Source organism: Parus major, chromosome 6 (assembly GCF_001522545.3).
Source record: "Parus major isolate Abel chromosome 6, Parus_major1.1, whole genome shotgun sequence".
In the NCBI taxonomy this organism is placed as follows: domain Eukaryota; kingdom Metazoa; phylum Chordata; class Aves; order Passeriformes; family Paridae; genus Parus; species Parus major.
The window spans coordinates 1251022-1267182 of record NC_031775.1 but is presented as its reverse complement, the minus strand read 5'-3'; the positions used below and the strand labels follow the sequence as shown (position 1 = coordinate 1267182).

Below are 16161 nucleotides of genomic sequence, written 5' to 3'. Positions count from 1 at the left end.
TCCCTCTCTCTTCCCGTCCCTCTCTCTTCCCGTCCCTCTCTCTTCCCGTCCCTCTCTCTTCCCGTCCCTCTCTCTTCCCGTCCCTCTCTCTTCCCATCCCTCTGCCTTCCCATCCCTCTGCCTTCCCTTTCCAAGCCCTGTTCCCTCTTGCCACAGCCATTCCACTGATGGATCTCCTGCAGGTGGACTTCCAGACCACTGGTGAAAGCGCCCCAATGGTGCTGTGGTCACCACACACCCCCCCAGAAGCTTGGGGAAGTCACCCTGACTGATTTCACACTTACCCTGGTGCAGGACTTGGGGTTTCTTAGCAGGGATTTTGAAGGTGGCATGTTTAAGTCTGATTAAAAAAAAATAAAAAATAAGGAAAGAAAGGGGCTGCTTCCCTGCAAAAAGCCTAATCAACATGTAGGAGTCATTGCCAGGAGGGGTGGCAAAGGCTGGCAGCTTATGCAGGAGGGATTAAGTGTTTAATGGGTAATGAGAGCAATTGCAGGTAGGATTTGAAATGCCTGTTGATGGCAAATGAGCCCTTTTCTGCCTCAGAGGAAAAGTCAGCCTCTGGCTGCCTGCAACGGGGTGAGAAGGTGGCTTAGGCATTCTAGGGGGAGGTCTGACTCCATGGGATTGGGCTCTGCAGAGCTGCTTGGTCCATGCCTTGAAACATCCTGGCGTGAGAACAAGGTGTGGGGTTGAATATATCATGTAACCAAGTAGATTTTCTAAAATTGAGGTGGTTTAGCCTGGCACCCATCTTTTCTGCACCAGTTTTGGTGGCTGACCAGGAGTGGAGGAAAATCACGTTTGCCCTGTTGAGGTCTGCCCTCTGCAAATCCCTGCGCACGTGGCGTCCAGAGGGCTTTAAATCAAGGCAGCCTTTTGAACTGCAGTGGTGTTGGCCTTGGAAGGCAGGCTGGGCTTAGAGGAGAGATTTCACCAGCCTGGAGGAGCCACCAGGTTTTTGACAGTATCTCCTGCTGTCCCCATGGTTTTTCCCCCAGCCTTGCCCTTCCCTGGTATCTCTTGCTCTCCACCCTGTAGTAGCCATGAGCCTGTCTGTGCTCTGGTGCATCCCTGAACCTGCTCTGCAAAGGGAAAATCCTTTCTTTCCTCTGCAGCTTTTTGAGCCTTTCCTGCTAAAGCTGCTTTAGCCATTCATGGGCTGTTTTTCCTCTAGAGGAAAAGTAGTCAGAGATGCCCAGGCAGGCTGTCCCTTTGCTTCTCTGGCAGCTGACAGGAGCAGGGGATGCTCTGTTTCCCTCTTTCGGGGTGCATCTCCACCTCCCAGCTCTTGCAGAGGCCAGATTTGAAACCCTCAGCACTGCAGGGCAGAGTCAGTGCTGGTCAGTGACCGAGCAGCCTTTGCCAAGGGGTTTTTCATTTATTTATAACATTTGGCCACGCTGGGTTGAGCCAAAGGTCTGTGTGCCCCGCACTCGGCAGTGGAGGCTGCTTAGGGGAAGATCATGGAACCAGGACAAGGAAGGAGCAATAGAGCTGCTCTGTCACCCTCCCACTTTCCACCACTCACAATCAGGGACTCCCAACTCTGCTGGCAACATCTGAGCAGTGTGGTCCAGCCCTGGGTGGAATCCCCCCTTAGTAATTTGTCTAATTGCTGTTAGGACTCATTTCTCTGGAGCATCCTGTAGGAGAGGGGGTCCTCATGCCTTGGTGATGTGCAGTGTGGAAAGAAACACTCTATTTCCTAGCCTCATGGAATGGTTTGGGTTGGAAGGGACCTTAAAGATGATCTAGTCCAACCCCCTGCCATGGGCAAGGGCACTCTCCACTAGCCCAGGTTCTTCCAGTCCCCATCCAGCCTGGCCTGGAACGCTCCCAGGGACGGGGCATCCATCTGGGCAAACTGTTGCTGTGGGAACTCATTTGCTTTGGTCCAGCATCTCCCTCTCAATTTGGGAATTTGGGAAGGAAGCAGCGCACACCTCCAGGCTTCAGAGATGGCATTGCTCCGCTATCAGGGAGCCAGCAGTGCCTGCAGGTGATGCCATGCATGTAAAAGCTGCCAGTGTGGGCATCTCTTTCCTCTCCCTGAGGAAAACGGAGCTGGAACCAAAGTGGTTTAATGTGCTAAAAAAAATCTGCATTTGCAGCATTGTTCAGGAAAGCTGCTGGAAAGGTTAGAGCCGGGCACAAAGGCACGGGTTAACATGGTTAGTTTTTAAGTGTCCTTGGTTAAAAGCTTGGAAAAAGGGACCTTTAAGAAGAAGGGGAAGGAAAAAAAAAAAGCCAAGCAGAAACAAACCAGGAACTTTTAAGATGACGTGTCTTGAATGAGCCTGGCTCAGTAATGCTCTGACTGCGTCTGATCCAAAACATTTCATGCGGAAGAAAGCAAAAATAGGCCAAGTCAGAGAGGATAATTCAGCTGGGTGAAGAGGGCTGGGCAGGAAGAGCGGCTCTGTTTGGGTGCCTGCAAGCCCTTAGGAAGTCACTCTTGTGTGCCATGAGCTCGGTCTTCAGTTTGGGGTAGTCGCTGCTTTCAGAGGGGACAGAGGTGTAGGACATTTGCAGGATGCTTCCCACCTTTCCAAGGTGTGCTCATCCCACCAGAGCTTCCCAGACAGACAGGATGGATTGGAGCCATATCTCCATCCCGGGTCCTTTTCAAATCCCTAAGTTTCCCAAAAGTGCTTGGCGCCCTTTGCTTTTGGGGTTTTCTTGTGGTTATGGATTTTTTTTATTATTTTTACCTGAATAGTGACAAAATAAATTGTATTTCCTTGTCAGCTCTTCTGCAGGAAGGTGGCAGGGAGACAGTAATTGCTCCTCACAGCACTGGGAGTGAGCTGTAACAAAATTACAGCTGGGGAGCGTGCTGCTCTCGATCACTGTGAAATTGAGGCCTTTTTAAAATAGAAGCTGAAAAGAAAAAGCCAAAACAGGCAGGTATTGCTTAAAATAAGGAAAAGTAAGCCCCGAGTCTGTCCTGCCCTTGGTGATGATCAGTGATGCTCCTGCAATCCAGGGGACCATGTCCCGGTTGTGGTGGTGTCACCGTTGTCATTGCCCCTTTGCCATGGCCAGGCCGATATATTTAAGGTTTTATTTCTCTTGTTATATTCAAGTGGCACAGATAGGGGTGGTTTCTCCCCACAGCAAAGCCTGGGAGAAGCATCCTTCAAACCCTGGAAAGGGATCCAGACAGGGATGCTGGCAGTGTGGGGGAGAGCTGGTGGAGGAGGGTGATGCCTTGAGAAATGGTGAAGAGATTCTGGTCCTGCTCAGCTGGACTGGGGGGGAAAAAGAGGTGCTTCCACCTGATCCATTTCCCTGGCTTCATCCCATCCTTCAGAGGGAACAGTCTCCCTGATTTGCGAGCTGCCAACCCCAGATGAAAAGCCTCTGCCCTTCAGCTTTGCACGTGCACCACCCCTCCCGGGTGCTGCCTCAGTTTCCCTGCTCCTGGCCGCTCATCTGACGCCGTGCCTCTGTCCCCGTTGCAGGGCTGCTGGTGCGGGAGGTGCAGATCGAGGTGTCCCGGCAGCAGGTGGAGGAGCTGTTTGGCCTGGAGGATTACTGGTGCCAGTGCGTGGCCTGGAGCTCGGCGGGCACCACCAAGAGCCGCCGGGCTTACGTCCGCATCGCCTGTGAGTGCCGCTCCCATCTCCGAAGGCTCGCTCCTTCTCTGCTTTCTGATCAGATTTGGGGTGACCCATCCTTGCCTGGATGGCCTCGGTTTCCTCTCCCCACCCCAAAGCCTCAGCTCTGTTTTGGAGCGTCGCCATCCCCACTGGCAGGGTTAACGCCGCGTCGCCCGGCAGCGTGCTCAGCGCTTCCCAGGGTTTTATTATCCTTAACAACCCGACGGATGGCACCTTGAAGCGGTGGCTCCGTGTCCTCCAGGTCCCTGCTGTCACGTGTCGCTGCCCTGAGCTGCTGTTTGGGGGTGGCAGCCTGATCAAAGGCCAGTTGGTTTTAATTCCGCCTGAATTTGCTCGGTTAGCAAACGAGATGGTGGAGATACAGGAGGACAGCCAGGCCTCCCTGGTCCCAAAGAGGGATTTTGCTATTAGAGGGGTAATAATGCAACACTTTATCCAAAAGAGAGAGGGAAGGCTTTAGTCTGGGAAAACCACAGACTCAGAGTCATAGAATGACAGAAAATTTTGGGTTGGAAGGGACCTTTAAACTCATTCCAGTCCCACCCTCCTCTAGACCAGCTTGCTCCAAACCCCCTCATGCCTGGCCTTGAACACTTCCATGGCTTTTTTTGGAGCGGAGGGCTCAGGAGCCACATGGAGAAGTCTGGGAGTTGTAGCAGAGGATTGCAGCACCATCTAGTGATGTTCCTGCTCCTTCCCAGGCTCTGGAGCAGGACACTGCTGTGTCCCCCACATCCTGAGGGGCTCTGCTGGGAGGGATGAAGAAACAGTGGGTGAACTGAGGTTAGCCCCGAAAGGAAAAGACAGGATGGGGTATAAGCTTGCAGTCACATGAAGGAGGAAATGTATCATCCTTGAGCACAATGTGCTGCCCCAAACCCATCCTGGAAAACATGGTTCTTTCTCCCAGGGCACGTTTTGCCCTGGCTGTGCCAGAGGGACTTCCTGATTTGAGGGTGCTTGGTGCTGAGCTGCTCACCAAAGCTTTGGAGGCTGCCCTGTTGATGCTGCAGGCTGGTGACTCCTGGCTTTTCCTTCCCCTGCCAGACCTACGGAAGAACTTTGATCAGGAGCCGCTGGGCAAGGAGGTCCCGCTGGAGCACGAGGTGCTGCTGCAGTGCCGCCCACCCGAGGGGGTCCCACAGGCCGAGGTGAGCAGCTCCTGAAGGAATGCACGGTGGGGTATCCCATCCCATCCCATCCCATCCCATCCCATCCCATCCCATCCCATCCCATCCCGGATGATCTCCTGCCAGCTCTCATTCAGCACAATGGTTTATTTTGGGCAGAACCTGCTCAGCACACTTCTCCCACACTTCCTGAGGTGCCTCCGAGGGAGGATCTGATGAGGAGGCACCCAGTGAGTTGTCTGGGTGGAGAGGTCACCAGTGGGAGCTGCAGGCTGGGGAAATCAGTATGGATGGATTTTCCTACCATGGCAGTGGGCTCTCCTTGCCCACAGCTCCATCAGCCGCTGGGAGCTGCGTGTTGGAGGGAGCCACAGAGCCTCATCCTTGGCCAAAACACCAGTAACATGCCCCAGTCAGGCCTGGTTTGGCCCAGTTTTCAAGGAGAAATCAATCCAGTCTGGGGCAAGGTTGTCCTTTGGTCTTGGCCATGGTTTAACCTCCATCCCTTCCTGTCCTGCCAGGTGGAGTGGCTGAGGAACGAGGACGTCATCGATCCCACCCAGGACACCAACTTCCTGATCACCATCGATCACAACCTCATCATCAAGCAGGCCCGGCTGCTGGACACTGCTAATTACACCTGCATGGCCAAGAACATCGTGGCCAAGCGCCGGAGCACCACGGCCGCTGTCATCGTCTACGGTACCGTGGTCCCATGCTCCGGGAAGGGGACCTTTACTGCTGGCCCTGTCTCCAAGCCAAGGGGGAATATGGGAATTTCCTGGGAGTGGTAGGAGGGAATTAGTGCATTACATAACCAGTATCTGCAGGACAGGAGCCCTAATGGCTCCCACTGGCAGTGAGGAGAGGTTTGAGGTGTAGGGGTGGAGGTGTTTCTGAGCATTCTCGGCTGGGTAGGAGGGTGGATGGAGGTTGGATCCAGACTCTGGATTACTCTGACTCTCAAAGCAGCTGGAAAGCTGTATTTGTCTGAACTTTGCTATGAAATCAAAGATCTCCTCAGGGCCAGACACAAAAATATTTGCCAAGTGGAAAAAGGACCAAGGCAGTCTTGAGCATCTCAGGCATGGGGTGGTGACACAAGAGGGAGTTTTGTGGTTTGATGTTCATGAGGCTGAGCTGTAACAGGGGGTCACAGAAGGTGTAAGAACTCAAGGCTTAGCTCCAGTCTGAGGCTCAGCTGATGGATTTGGCTCCAGAGTTAACTCTGCCCATCTCCTCTGCAGTCAATGGTGGCTGGTCCACCTGGTCCGAGTGGTCTCCGTGCAACAACCGCTGTGGCCGGGGCTGGCAGAAGCGCACCCGGACCTGCACCAACCCCGCGCCCCTGAACGGCGGCTCCTTCTGCGACGGGCAGCCCTTCCAGAAAATCACCTGCACCACCCTCTGCCCAGGTAAGGAGGGCTCAGAAACCACCTGTACCCCAGGATGTGGTGGGGATTGTTGGGATTGTTCAGCCTGGATGAGAGAAGGCTCTGAGGTGACCTCATTGCAGCCTACAAGAAACACGGAGAGAGATTATTTACAGGGGCCTGGAGTGACAGCACAATGGAGAATGGTTTCAAACAGACAGAGGGCAGGATTAGATGGGATAGTGGGAAGAAATTCTCCCCTGTGAGGGCGGGGTGCCCAGAGAAGCTGTGTTTGCCCCTGGATCCCTGAAAGTGACCTGAGACCAGGCTGAACGGAGCTTGGAGCAACCTGGGGTAGTGGAAGGTGTCGCTGCCCATGGCAGAGGGTTGAAACAAGCTTTAAGGAGTGCTGGGATGACACTCTCCAGAATAGCAGAATGTTTTATTGACACTGCCATGCCGGCTGCCCGCAGTGGACGGCGCGTGGACGGAGTGGAGCAAGTGGTCGGCGTGCAGCACCGAGTGCACCCACTGGCGCAGCCGCGAGTGCGCGGCCCCCGCGCCCCGCAACGGCGGCAAGGACTGCAGCGGGGTGCTGCTGGACTCCAAAAACTGCACCGACGGCCTCTGCCTGCACAGTGAGTGCCCGGGAGGGTGGCTGCGGGCATGGGGACGTGCTGCAGGAGATGCTGTGGCGCTCCGGCGTTCGGCCACGCTGTGTTGGCTGTGCCTCCAAGCTGGTGGAGCAGCCGGTGCCGCCTGAGTTTCAAGTCGTGTCTTTAAAAAGGTGTTTTCGAGCAGGTTCTCCACTTCTAGAGTTATTTCTTACCTGGAGGAAGAGATATTGGGGATTTGGGGGGGATCTGAATGTGCTGCTGGCATTGAGACCCCTGTCCCCCCGCCATAGGTTTGGGGTCTCTGCTGAAATGAAGCTGGTTGTGGGTAGACAGGGAAACAGGAGGGGTTTCTCAGCCACACCGTGAAAACACCTTCCCTGGGTCACTGCTGGGAGTTCTGGAGGTGTTTTTTTGAGGAAATAAACCCATAATGGTGGTAGTGCTGCTGCTACCTGTGAGCAGGCGTGCTGAAGGCAGCCAGTGCTGCCACCTGCTGCTGTGTGACACCACTGTCCCCTTTACTGCTTGGCCATGGGGATGTCCTTGTCACCACGCTTCTACCTGGCTTTTGGAATGCCCTAGGGAATGATGCTGATCTCCCACACAACCCCCCTGGCCCCCCCACCGGGCTGGCTTACCTCCCACTTTCTGTTTCATCTCATCCCCATCATCACCTTCACCTTTTTCTTTTCTAACTTTGTTTTTCCTAACAGATAAAAGAATTCTAAACGAGCCCAAAAGCCACCGTAAGTGCTCATTTCATGGCCATTATTTTTTGTTTTGTTCGTTCCTGTGGTTTTCTTCTATTGAATCCATGGCAGGGGTTCCCTGGCAGCTGGGCCAAGGACAGGGTGGGAAGATGGAACAACTAAAGCCCACTCCAAAACTCCTGTGGGCTCCTCAGGGTTGTCTCTGTTAGGATGTGAGGGTTGCTCACAGCTTCGTGAGCCTGAGCTGCACAGACTTAATGTTTCTGGGACCTTTGGTGCTCAGGTGAAGTTTGCACGAGCTGTGGCCAGGTGTCCTCCAAAGGTCTGAGGGCTTCACCTCCATCTCATTCTGTGGCATTGCTCTGGACTTCCTGCTCTTAAAAAACACCTTCTATCCTCTTGCCAGCCTTTCCAGCAGGCCCAGGGCACGTCTTTCCGCCCACGCCTGAGTCAGTGGTGGGATTGGGGAGCGATGGTGGGTCTTGATGTGATTTTCTGCTGCCCCTTTTTTCACCCCTTTGTGTCTTTAATCCCTCTCAGTGCTGGAGGCCACGGGTGATGTGGCCCTGTACGCCGGGCTGGTGGTGGCCATTTTTGTCTTCATCGTGATCCTCATGGCTGTGGGGGTGGTGGTGTACCGGAGGAGACGCCGGGATTTCGACACGGACATCACGGACTCCTCGGCCGCTCTGACAGGAGGGTTCCACCCTGTCAACTTCAAGACGTCCCGGCATGGTAAGAGCCATGGAGGTCCTCACCAGCCTTAGGTCAAGCAGAAAGAAAGTCACAGGAGAGGGTGGATCCTCACTGGGATCCCGTTTTCCCGAGGGAATATACTGATTTTTGAAGGCTGAAGGCTCCATGGAAGTGCTGATGGTGGGAATCAGGGCAGCCTGGTCTAGCGGCAGGTGTCCCATGGCAGGGGTTTAGAACGAGGTGGTTTTGATGGTCCTATCCAACCCAAACCCTTCTGGGATGTCTTCCACTCAAGCAGTACTTTTCCATGCCCTCGCTTCCATCGCTGTCTTCATCCCACCTTTGTTTCCTGGTCCGGCAGACAACCCTCAGCTGCTGCACCCTGCGATGCAGCCGGACCTGACGGCCAGCGCGGGCGTGTACCGCGGCCCCATGTACGCCCTGCAGGACTCCTCCGACAAGATCCCCATGACCAACTCGCCCCTGCTGGACCCCCTGCCCAGCCTCAAGATCAAGGTGTACAACTCCTCCACCGCCTCCTCCTCCTCGCCGGGGCTGCACGACGGCGCGGACCTGCTGGGGGGAGGCCCCACCACCGGCACCTACCCGGGGGACGCCGCCAGGGACGGCCACTTTGCCAACGTGCGGAGCAAAGGCCTGGGCTCCCAGCACCTCCTCAGCCTGCCCCGGGAGCACGGCTACAGCGCCAGCGGCACCTTTGGCTACCTGGGGGGAAGGCTCACCGTGCCAGGAACAGGTAGGCCACAGGCTGGGGTTGTGTGGCTGCCGAGCCATCAAGGAGTTGCTCTTGTCCCTGCGTGAGCGGCCTTTTGCCGTCCCAAACCTGGCTCGGGGTAGGAAGGCAGAAAGTTCCTCAGCTGGATATCTCAGGCTAGAGGTTACAGCCTCCTTGGGCTTGCCTTGGTCTTTCCCTGACATTGATCCAGGGCCAGCGCCTTGCAAAAACACCCAAAGATCAGGATTTTCCTTCCTGGTGAAGGAAAAACATTGGCCTCGCTCATCTCTGCAATCAGTGCAGAGAATCCCAGAGAAGCTGCGGCTGCCCCTTCCCCAGGAGCATCCAAGGCCAAGATGGACAAGGCTTGGAGAAGCCTGGGATAGCGGAAGGTGTCCCTGCACAAGGCAGGGGTGCTGGGACTGGGTGACCTTCAAGGCCCCTTTCCAACCCAAAGCAATCCAAGCTTCTGTGATCTGGGGGCGTTCCTCTCTGCACTGCCCTGCTCTCCTTGTGCTCTCTGGCTGGGGTGAAGGGTGGTTTCTCCCTCATCCCCCGCTCTGCCTGTGACTGACACCCGTGTGTGCCGTTCCAGGGGTGAGCCTGCTGGTGCCCCACGGGGCCATCCCCCAGGGGAAGTTCTACGAGATGTACCTGGTGCTCAACAAGGCTGAGACCGCCCTGTAAGTCACCCCGCTGGCCACCCGCCCCTCGCTGGCCACCACGGAGTTCCCTGCCCAACCTGTGTCCCCCTGTCCCTCCCCAGGCTGCCCTCTGAGGGCACACAGACAGTGCTGAGCCCGGCAGTGACCTGTGGGCCTACGGGCCTACTCCTGTGCCGCCCTGTCGTCCTGACCATTCCCCACTGCGCCGACGTCGGCTCCTCGGATTGGATCTACCAGCTGAAAACACAGTCCCACCAGGGAAACTGGGAGGTAAGGGGGGAGCCCAGGCCCTGCAGCCAGCAGAGGGGCACAACCCCTGGGAGGACGGGCTGAGCCCTCAATCTTGATGTCTCTGTAGGAGGTTGTGACCCTGGATGAGGAGACCCTCAACACTCCCTGCTACTGCCAGCTGGAAGCCAAGTCCTGCCACATTTTGCTGGACCAGCTTGGCACCTACGTCTTTGTGGGGGAGTCCTACTCCAGGTCAGCCATCAAGAGGCTCCAGCTGGCCATCTTTGCCCCCACCGTCTGCACCTCCCTGGAGTACAGCCTCAAGGTCTACTGCCTGGAGGACACGCCAGATGCTCTGAAGGTAAAGATCCCCTTCCCAAAGCTGTTTGTGCTGGCAGCAGGATGCTGCCTGGTGCCTCTCAGGATGGCCTGGCCCTGGGGAGCAGACAACCTGATGCAACTGCCTGCAAAGTGACCACAGTGAAATAATGAGGTGTTTACTGCCTGTCCTTCCTCGTCCTCTGCCAAGGAAACAGGGAGGGTGCTGCGTAGCTCTCCTGCAGGCATTACACAAGAGGTTTGGCTGCTGATGGGTGGGTTTTTTATGGATCCTGTTATTCCTGCAGGGATCCATGTCTCTCCCTGCCCTGGAAGGGTTTTGTGGCATAGATAACATCCAGATGCATCTGGAAGCTGGAGTTCAAATGCTTTGGCTACCTGGACCCACCAGTGCCGGGGTTGTTTGATTCCCTGTGATCACAGGTCCAGTGGATCCTGTTGGGATTGATGTGGTGCCTCTAGGTGGAGATGTAGGCAGGGCTCTGGCTCCTGGCTTGTCTTTTTCTCCTAAAAGCTGCTGGCGTGATGAAGGGATGGTGTTAAAAGCAGAGAGAGTGGCACCCTTCAAGGGAGAGCCTGAGCCTTTTGTTGGAGCTTTGTGTTCTCCAAGGGGTACGGAGGCACTGATGGATGCTCACTTTAGGAAATCCAAGTTTTAGGTGGGGCTGGTGTATGAGATGAGCTGGCAAGTTCTGCTGGGGTGGCCAAAAGCTGTTCTCCATGGGCTTGAGGCTGCTGCTGGCTCTTCTTGGCAACTCCTCTCCCCGCTCCATCCTGCCTTTGTGCGTGGAGGTGGGCAGAGGAGCAACCCCTGCCCTTCTCCTGGGACTCACCCTGCCTGTCCTGCTGCCCACAGGAGGTGCTGGAGCTGGAAAGGACATTGGGAGGGTACCTGCTGGAGGAGCCCAAGCCCCTGCCCTTCAAGGACAGCTACCACAACCTGCGCCTCTCCATCCACGACATCCCCCACGCGCTGTGGAGGAGCAAACTGCTGGCCAAGTACCAGGTGAGGGGCTGATGTGGGGGCAGCTGGGCTTCCAGACTTGGGAGCACCATCTCCAGCCAGGCTCCACAGGGCTGTGGGTGTCCTGGGCCTGTCTCCTGAGTTGTCTCCCAAAGGGACAGAGGAGGAAGGGGACCGGTTTTCTGGTCTTTTTGGTGGGATGTTATCTGTGAACTCCTGCTGTCCCTTCGCATCCCTCATGGGGTGGCTGGAGGAGGAGGGAGCTGCTGGAGCTGTGGCTGAGCCCGTGCTTTGGTGGCCCACAGGAAATCCCCTTCTACCACATCTGGAGCGGCAGCCAGCGAGCCCTGCACTGCACCTTCACGCTGGAGAGGTACAGCCAGGCCTCCACCGAGCTCACCTGCAAGATCTGCGTCCGGCAGGTGGAAGGGGAAGGGCAGATCTTCCAGCTCCACGTCACGCTGGGAGAGGTGAGCGGAGGGGAGGTGGCAGGGCAGCAGGAGACACGCTCAGAAGTCTCAGCAAGGTCTCACCCTGTCCTTCCTCTTCCAGCACGGCAGCTCCTCCGACACCCTCCGCTCCCACCACAGCGGGGCCACCACCACCACCACCACCACCCAGGTGGGACCCTACGCCTTCAAAATCCCCCTCTCCATCCGGCAGAAGATCTGCAACAGCCTGGATGCTCCCAACTCCAGGGGAAACGACTGGAGACTTCTTGCCCAGAAGCTTTCCATGGACCGGTGGGTCTCCCCAGGCTTTGCTTTCCCTTCCTGTGCCCCCAAAAGGAAGGCTTCACTCTGTGCTCCCTCTCAGCTGTAGACATCCAGTGGGGTTGTGTCCAGCTCTATAGGTCCATCCATAAATGGGGATAGAGCTCTGCATAGTTATATCCCTCTCTATCCTTGGATATGATTTTAAACTAAAAGAGGAGAGGTTTAGGTGAGATATGGGGAAGAAATTCTTCCTCTGGGGTTGGTGAGGCCCTGGCACAGGGTGCCCAGAGAAGCTGTGGCTGCCCCTGGATCCCTGGAGGTGTCCAAGGCCAGGTTGGGCAGGGTTTGGAGCAGCCTGGGATAGTGGAAGGTGTCCCTGCCCACGGCAGATTTTGGAACTGGATGATCCCGCAGGTTCCTTCCAACCTGAACAATTCTGGCATCCATCTGTGCCACCCTCCCGCATCTCCTGTCACTTCGAATGGCCATTATTTATCTGGGACAATGGCTGTGCCACTCCCACCTGGTTTCACACCAGGACCAAAGGGAGAAAGGGTAATTTCAGCAAAGCCAAGCTGACATTGCTTCTGCACGAATACCAGCTCTGTCTAAAAATTGCAGACGGTCTCTCGGGGGCTTTGGCATTTGTGTTACAGCATTCCCATCAAAGTTCACGTTCCAGATAGGTTTGCTGCTCCAGCATTCTCCCTCCTGCCATCTCCAAAGGGCACCACAGCAGCCCAACCCTCTTCTGCTTCTCCCTTTCAGGTATCTGAACTACTTTGCCACCAAAGCCAGCCCCACCGGGGTGCTCCTGGACTTGTGGGAAGCCGAGCACCAGGACGACGGCGATCTCAACACCCTGGCCAGTGCCTTAGAGGAGATGGGCAAGAGCGAGATGCTGGTGGTCATGGCCACGGAGGGGGACTGCTGATGGTGCTCCCCACGCCTGGGGGGCCGGGAGGACGAAGCAGGGGGTGAGGAAGGGTCCTCCCCCGATGGCAGGGGGAGGCACATCCGTCCTGAGCGGGGAGAGGCCGAGGCCGGCGCTTCTCCCGCATCACTGTCAGCCTTAGAGACCCATCCTCAGCGTTTACAAGCAATTCAAGTGTTAAACAGCATTCCTCCTCAAGGCACGGGGAGGAATTAGGGCTTCTCGAGTTGGGATGGGGGCTTTCCTTTTCCTTCTTCTTTTTGGGTTCCCTTCCTCCTCCTGTAATTGCATTTCTGCGTTGAAGAGACGAATACAATCCAGGCTTAACTTCTGTCAAAGGCTTCAGGCAGCTTAACGAGGCAAATAGGAAAGAAAAAAAAAGTTAAAAAAAAAAAAGTTTCTTAGGAAACGCAAATAATTTATTATCCAGATCTTTGGATGTGTCCTTTTTAAAAAAAAAAAAGAAACAAAAAGACAAAAAAAAGATAGATTTATAAATCTTTTTTTTTTTTTTTTCGGTGTGTGAGAGCAAGAGCGTCGCTGTGGTCAGGGTGGCAGAGAGAGAGATTTCAATGGACACACTTTTGTAAGGAAAAGCGTGTGATCCAAGTTGAGAAAAATGTGTTTACATGTCCTGGGACCCCTAGGGAGTCTGGAGGGTGAAGTGCCTCTCCTCCCCTCTGGTTCAGGGCCAGCTCAGCCCCTTCCCAAGGCTTTTGTCCTTGCAAGCTCCCTTTTCCCTGCAGCAGGAATGATGGGTCCCACTCCGCCTGCAAGGAGGGATGAGGGATGCTGCCCTCTGTTTAGGGTTCAGGGTGGGGAGAGCGCATCCAGATGTGGGTATTTGTAATGAATTCTTCCCTGGCATGGTTTGGGGGAGCTTTTTAGGATGACTACGCCTTCATTTACATAACTTCAGTACAAACCAAAGATTTCAGTCCTGCGCCAACCTCCGGACTCGAGGCTAAAGGGGGAGATGTTGTAAACCCAGCAGGATTTTGCGGTGAGCACCCCCAAACCTGGGCTTGGGGGTCAGAGGGAGGAGATGAGTGGGTGTGGAGGGGGTCAGAGGAGAGCAGGGCCTGAGATGTGGCCAGGCCTCTGCTTCAGGTCCCTGCACTCCTGCCTGGATTTTGATGCAGCGTTTCAGCACAGATTCAGGGAGGTGTCCCTGAATGTCCTCTGGTGTCCCCAAGCTGCAAGCCAGGCTGAGCATTTTCACATGGTGAGGTGATGGCAGTGTGTGAGCAGCGCTCAGGTTTCCATCCCTCACTGCAGCTCCTCTTTTTCCTTGGAATAGGCTTTCTGTAGCGATGGAGAAGCTGTGGGGTGAATGGAAAGCAATCGAATGGTAGGCAGGAACGAGGTTCCTCACACCAGATGTGGTGTCATGATGAAGGTAAAAAATTTAGGTTGCCTGCAGGTAGAAATAGTTACTCGCTGAGTGCTGTATCTTAGAAATTTGTCTGTTTTAAAAAAAAAAAAAAATAATGAAATAGGAAGGGGGTGATAAGCTCAGGATTAGACTAGGTCACACAGCCAGGCTGTGGATTCTCCATCGGTGGAAGTATTAGGAGCATGTCCTGCTCTGGGCTGCAGAGCCCTGGATCAGCATCGTGGAATGCCTGTGGCACCCCACAAAGTGCTGGGCACAGGAGCACACTCAGGGAGCCTGGAGAGCATCACCTGCACCGGGCAGCTCGGGAGGAGCTTTCAGTATTGCTGGGACATGACAGGATTCCTCTGGGCAGCTCCTGAGGCACTGATGGAAAGCACGGAGCTGCTGCCTGCTGTGTCTTGGGGTCCCTGGGGCTCACTTCTTGCTGGGTTTTCAAGGCTGTGGGAGGGAAGGGAACTTCTCCCCTTGTGCTGGATGGGGAAAACTGCTGCTGGGTGAGCTCCTGTGTCACGTGGGAAGGGCCTTATCCAACTTTTGGGTTGAATTTGACCATTTCCGAGACCCTCTGAGCTAAGGAAAATAAGCAAATTCGGAGAGCAGTTAAGACTTGATGGATCAAGCCAGCTGCCCGTGGTCTCAAGGGCTCCTTTCCCAGTCCACGGTGTTCTCTGAGGGATGAGATGCTCTTTCAGGTCGCCTGGGAATCTCTCTTGCTCCCATTCTCTGGTTTATGGATCACTGCACCGGGATGTGGGTCTGTCCGTCCATCCATCCCTCCGTCCTGCCCGTGGGTGCCTCACTCCATCTCCATCTGTGTCCATCTTCCCCTTCCTTTGGGCAGGCAGCAGCCACCTGGCTGGGCTGAAGTGCATGTTTGGGGAGATTCTCCCCGTTTTTCTGACCAGGGAACCTGCAGCAGGAGCAGGCCAGGGGGGATGCAGGGCTTGTCTCCAGCTCCCAGGAGCCCTCCACACCTCCCTCCACACCCGGGGGTTTCTCCAGCCAGGCATTTTGGCAAAGGCAGCCCCCGTGGTCCGTGTCATGCTGGCAGTGTCCATCTCTCCCTCCAAAATGTGTTTCCATATTTATATGTCCAGGGGATGGGCCTGGTGGCGTCCTCTAAACCCGCGTCTGTTCATTCTGTAAACTAAAGAACTGTAAATAAAGTTTAGCGTTCCTATTGTAACAAATTAATTTTTATGCAATAAATTATATTTCCTAGTCTAATAAAAAAAAAAAAGAAAAAAAAAAAAAAAGGAAGGAAACAATCTGCTATCTCTCCTGTTCATCACTCACTGGTTCCTGCTGCATTTGGCATTTGCAGGGATTTGGGATCCCTGGGAGCATCCCTCCAACCTGCTGTGGGCTCCACTGCCGTGGGAGGATGTTGCTCTTGGAGTCCCTGATGGAATTAAGCTGGAGATTGACTGATGGTTTGTTTTGGGCTCACATGGGTGCTTCCAAGGCCAGGAGATGATGGCTACAGCTGTGGCCTGTGGGCTAAGCCCCCGTCTCAAGCAGTTCATTCCCTTTCCCAAGGGATATCCTACAGAAAGCAATGCCCCTTCCAGCAAAGACCGGGATTGGGGGGGGATAATTTGGGCGGGGGGAATGGAGCACGGAGCTGCGGCTGCAAGTGGAGCATCCCTGTCCTCCATCATCCCACCTCACTTCTTCCCCTGCCTGGGGATCACGGCTGCTCTCCTGCTTCAGTCCCAGCAAGGGAACGAAGCCAGAAGGGTTTGCAGGGATGTTCCAGGAGCCCACTGCCCCTCCCTGGGCCACTCAACCTGTTCCGGCTGGCGGGGACCAGTTTCCACCAGGAGATGGCAACATTGTCCGTGCTCTGGGCAGGAGTGGGGATTCTGCAAGCAGCGAGGAAAAAAGGGATGGAATTGTTGCCCTGCCACCGCGATGGTTATACCAAAGCCATACTCATTATGTATATTATTGTAGCAAATATACACATTATGTGCCCAACCTTCCCAACTGGGCCTTCCAGCTCTGGACAGGATGCTGGGGTAG

At 55.1% G+C, this 16161-nt stretch overlaps 1 protein-coding gene across 1 annotated transcript in view; it reads left to right on the top strand.

The window, feature by feature from the left end:
- Positions 1 to 15374, top strand: part of UNC5B (unc-5 netrin receptor B) — a gene marked incomplete at its 5' end in the record, with an annotated part of 52340 nt that extends 36966 nt beyond the window's left edge. Inside the window, 15 exons of the mRNA XM_015632442.2 lie at positions 3468 to 3611; positions 4674 to 4777; positions 5278 to 5458; positions 6004 to 6171; positions 6603 to 6767; positions 7460 to 7492; positions 7997 to 8191; positions 8514 to 8909; positions 9484 to 9571; positions 9655 to 9823; positions 9912 to 10145; positions 10980 to 11129; positions 11393 to 11557; positions 11640 to 11830; positions 12572 to 15374. Of these exons, the coding sequence (XP_015487928.1) occupies positions 3468 to 3611; positions 4674 to 4777; positions 5278 to 5458; positions 6004 to 6171; positions 6603 to 6767; positions 7460 to 7492; positions 7997 to 8191; positions 8514 to 8909; positions 9484 to 9571; positions 9655 to 9823; positions 9912 to 10145; positions 10980 to 11129; positions 11393 to 11557; positions 11640 to 11830; positions 12572 to 12737 (2549 nt within the window). The remainder of the gene's footprint in view (positions 1 to 3467; positions 3612 to 4673; positions 4778 to 5277; positions 5459 to 6003; positions 6172 to 6602; positions 6768 to 7459; positions 7493 to 7996; positions 8192 to 8513; positions 8910 to 9483; positions 9572 to 9654; positions 9824 to 9911; positions 10146 to 10979; positions 11130 to 11392; positions 11558 to 11639; positions 11831 to 12571) is intronic.
- Positions 15375 to 16161: the final 787 nt, after the last annotated feature.